This window comes from Pseudochaenichthys georgianus, chromosome 17, assembly GCF_902827115.2.
Source record: "Pseudochaenichthys georgianus chromosome 17, fPseGeo1.2, whole genome shotgun sequence".
NCBI classification, from domain to species: domain Eukaryota; kingdom Metazoa; phylum Chordata; class Actinopteri; order Perciformes; family Channichthyidae; genus Pseudochaenichthys; species Pseudochaenichthys georgianus.
Window position 1 is genome coordinate 41,883,675 of NC_047519.1, and position 1,068 is coordinate 41,884,742.

The 1,068-nt window shown below is 48.0% G+C and overlaps 1 protein-coding gene across 1 annotated transcript; it reads right to left on the reverse strand.

Moving 5' to 3' along the window:
• Positions 1 to 283: 283 nt before the first annotated feature.
• Positions 284 to 565, reverse strand: LOC139435672 (histone H4 type VIII). The gene has a single exon (XM_071206422.1). It carries the CDS (start codon positions 563 to 565, stop codon positions 284 to 286), a length of 282 nt encoding a protein of 93 aa, XP_071062523.1.
• Positions 566 to 1,068: the final 503 nt, after the last annotated feature.

The following is a 1,068-nucleotide window of genomic DNA, read 5'->3' on the forward strand; positions in this document are numbered from 1 at the left end:
ATCAAAACCTTTATTCACTAATAATTACCAAAAATCGTAGTTCTATCTCCTGTTATCAATGCATTCACATTGCCCGCCATGAACTTCCGGGGGAACGATCCCTCGTCTACATGAACCACGTGACGATAACCGTTTTTGGACTTCCGGTGTCGTAACTCTTCTATTAAATAGCTCTGAACCGGCCCTTTGAGTGAAACCATAATGCTAATGTGGCCCGCGATGAATTTGAGTTTGACACCCATGGTGTAGATGTTTAACCTCCGAAGCCGTACAGAGTGCGGCCCTACCTCTTCAGGGCATATACCACATCCATGGCGGTCACGGTCTTTCTCTTGGCGTGCTCGGTGTAGGTGACGGCATCACGGATCACATTCTCCAGGAACACCTTCAGCACCCCACGGGTCTCCTCGTAGATCAGACCGGAGATACGCTTCACTCCGCCACGGCGAGCCAGACGGCGGATAGCGGGCTTGGTGATGCCCTGGATGTTATCACGGAGAACTTTGCGGTGACGCTTGGCGCCTCCCTTGCCGAGTCCCTTTCCTCCTTTTCCTCTTCCACTCATGTTCAGGTATTGTTATGTCAGCTCGTTCAGAACGAATGAGTAGAAGCAGAGTGACCGGCAGTATTTATATATTCACTGCGGACCTAAGAGAAGACGGAGAGCGGGAAAGCTGCTGGGCGGGGCCAACGCTGCAGCCTCCACATTATCTTTGAAAACATTTTTTCAGTCAGGCTTTATACTAAGCATTTGATGATTAAAGTGTGTTAATATGTAATAAAACCCTCACATGCTTAATAACATTTGAAATAAGACCCTTTCTGAGATTAACATTACATTTAAATCATGCAGTTGCACTCACTCACACTCACACTGTCAGGTTGTAAAGTCAGGTTTGGTCAGGTACACCTCAGAGTCAGTCATTGACAGTGCCTTCCCAAGTTACCCTGTCGGTCAGGGTCAAAGGTCAGTTGGTCTCAGTCTTTGTGGCCATGTGTCGTGCTCTGCAGCGATGTTCCAGCACAGGCCAGCATCCTCCGTCTATAAAAATCTGTATATATGGAGCG

Coding starts and splice junctions, on each gene's coding strand:
- LOC139435672 (XM_071206422.1), bottom strand. CDS start 565: ATGAGTGGAAGAGGAAAAGGAGGAAAGGGACTCGGCAAGGGAGGCGCC.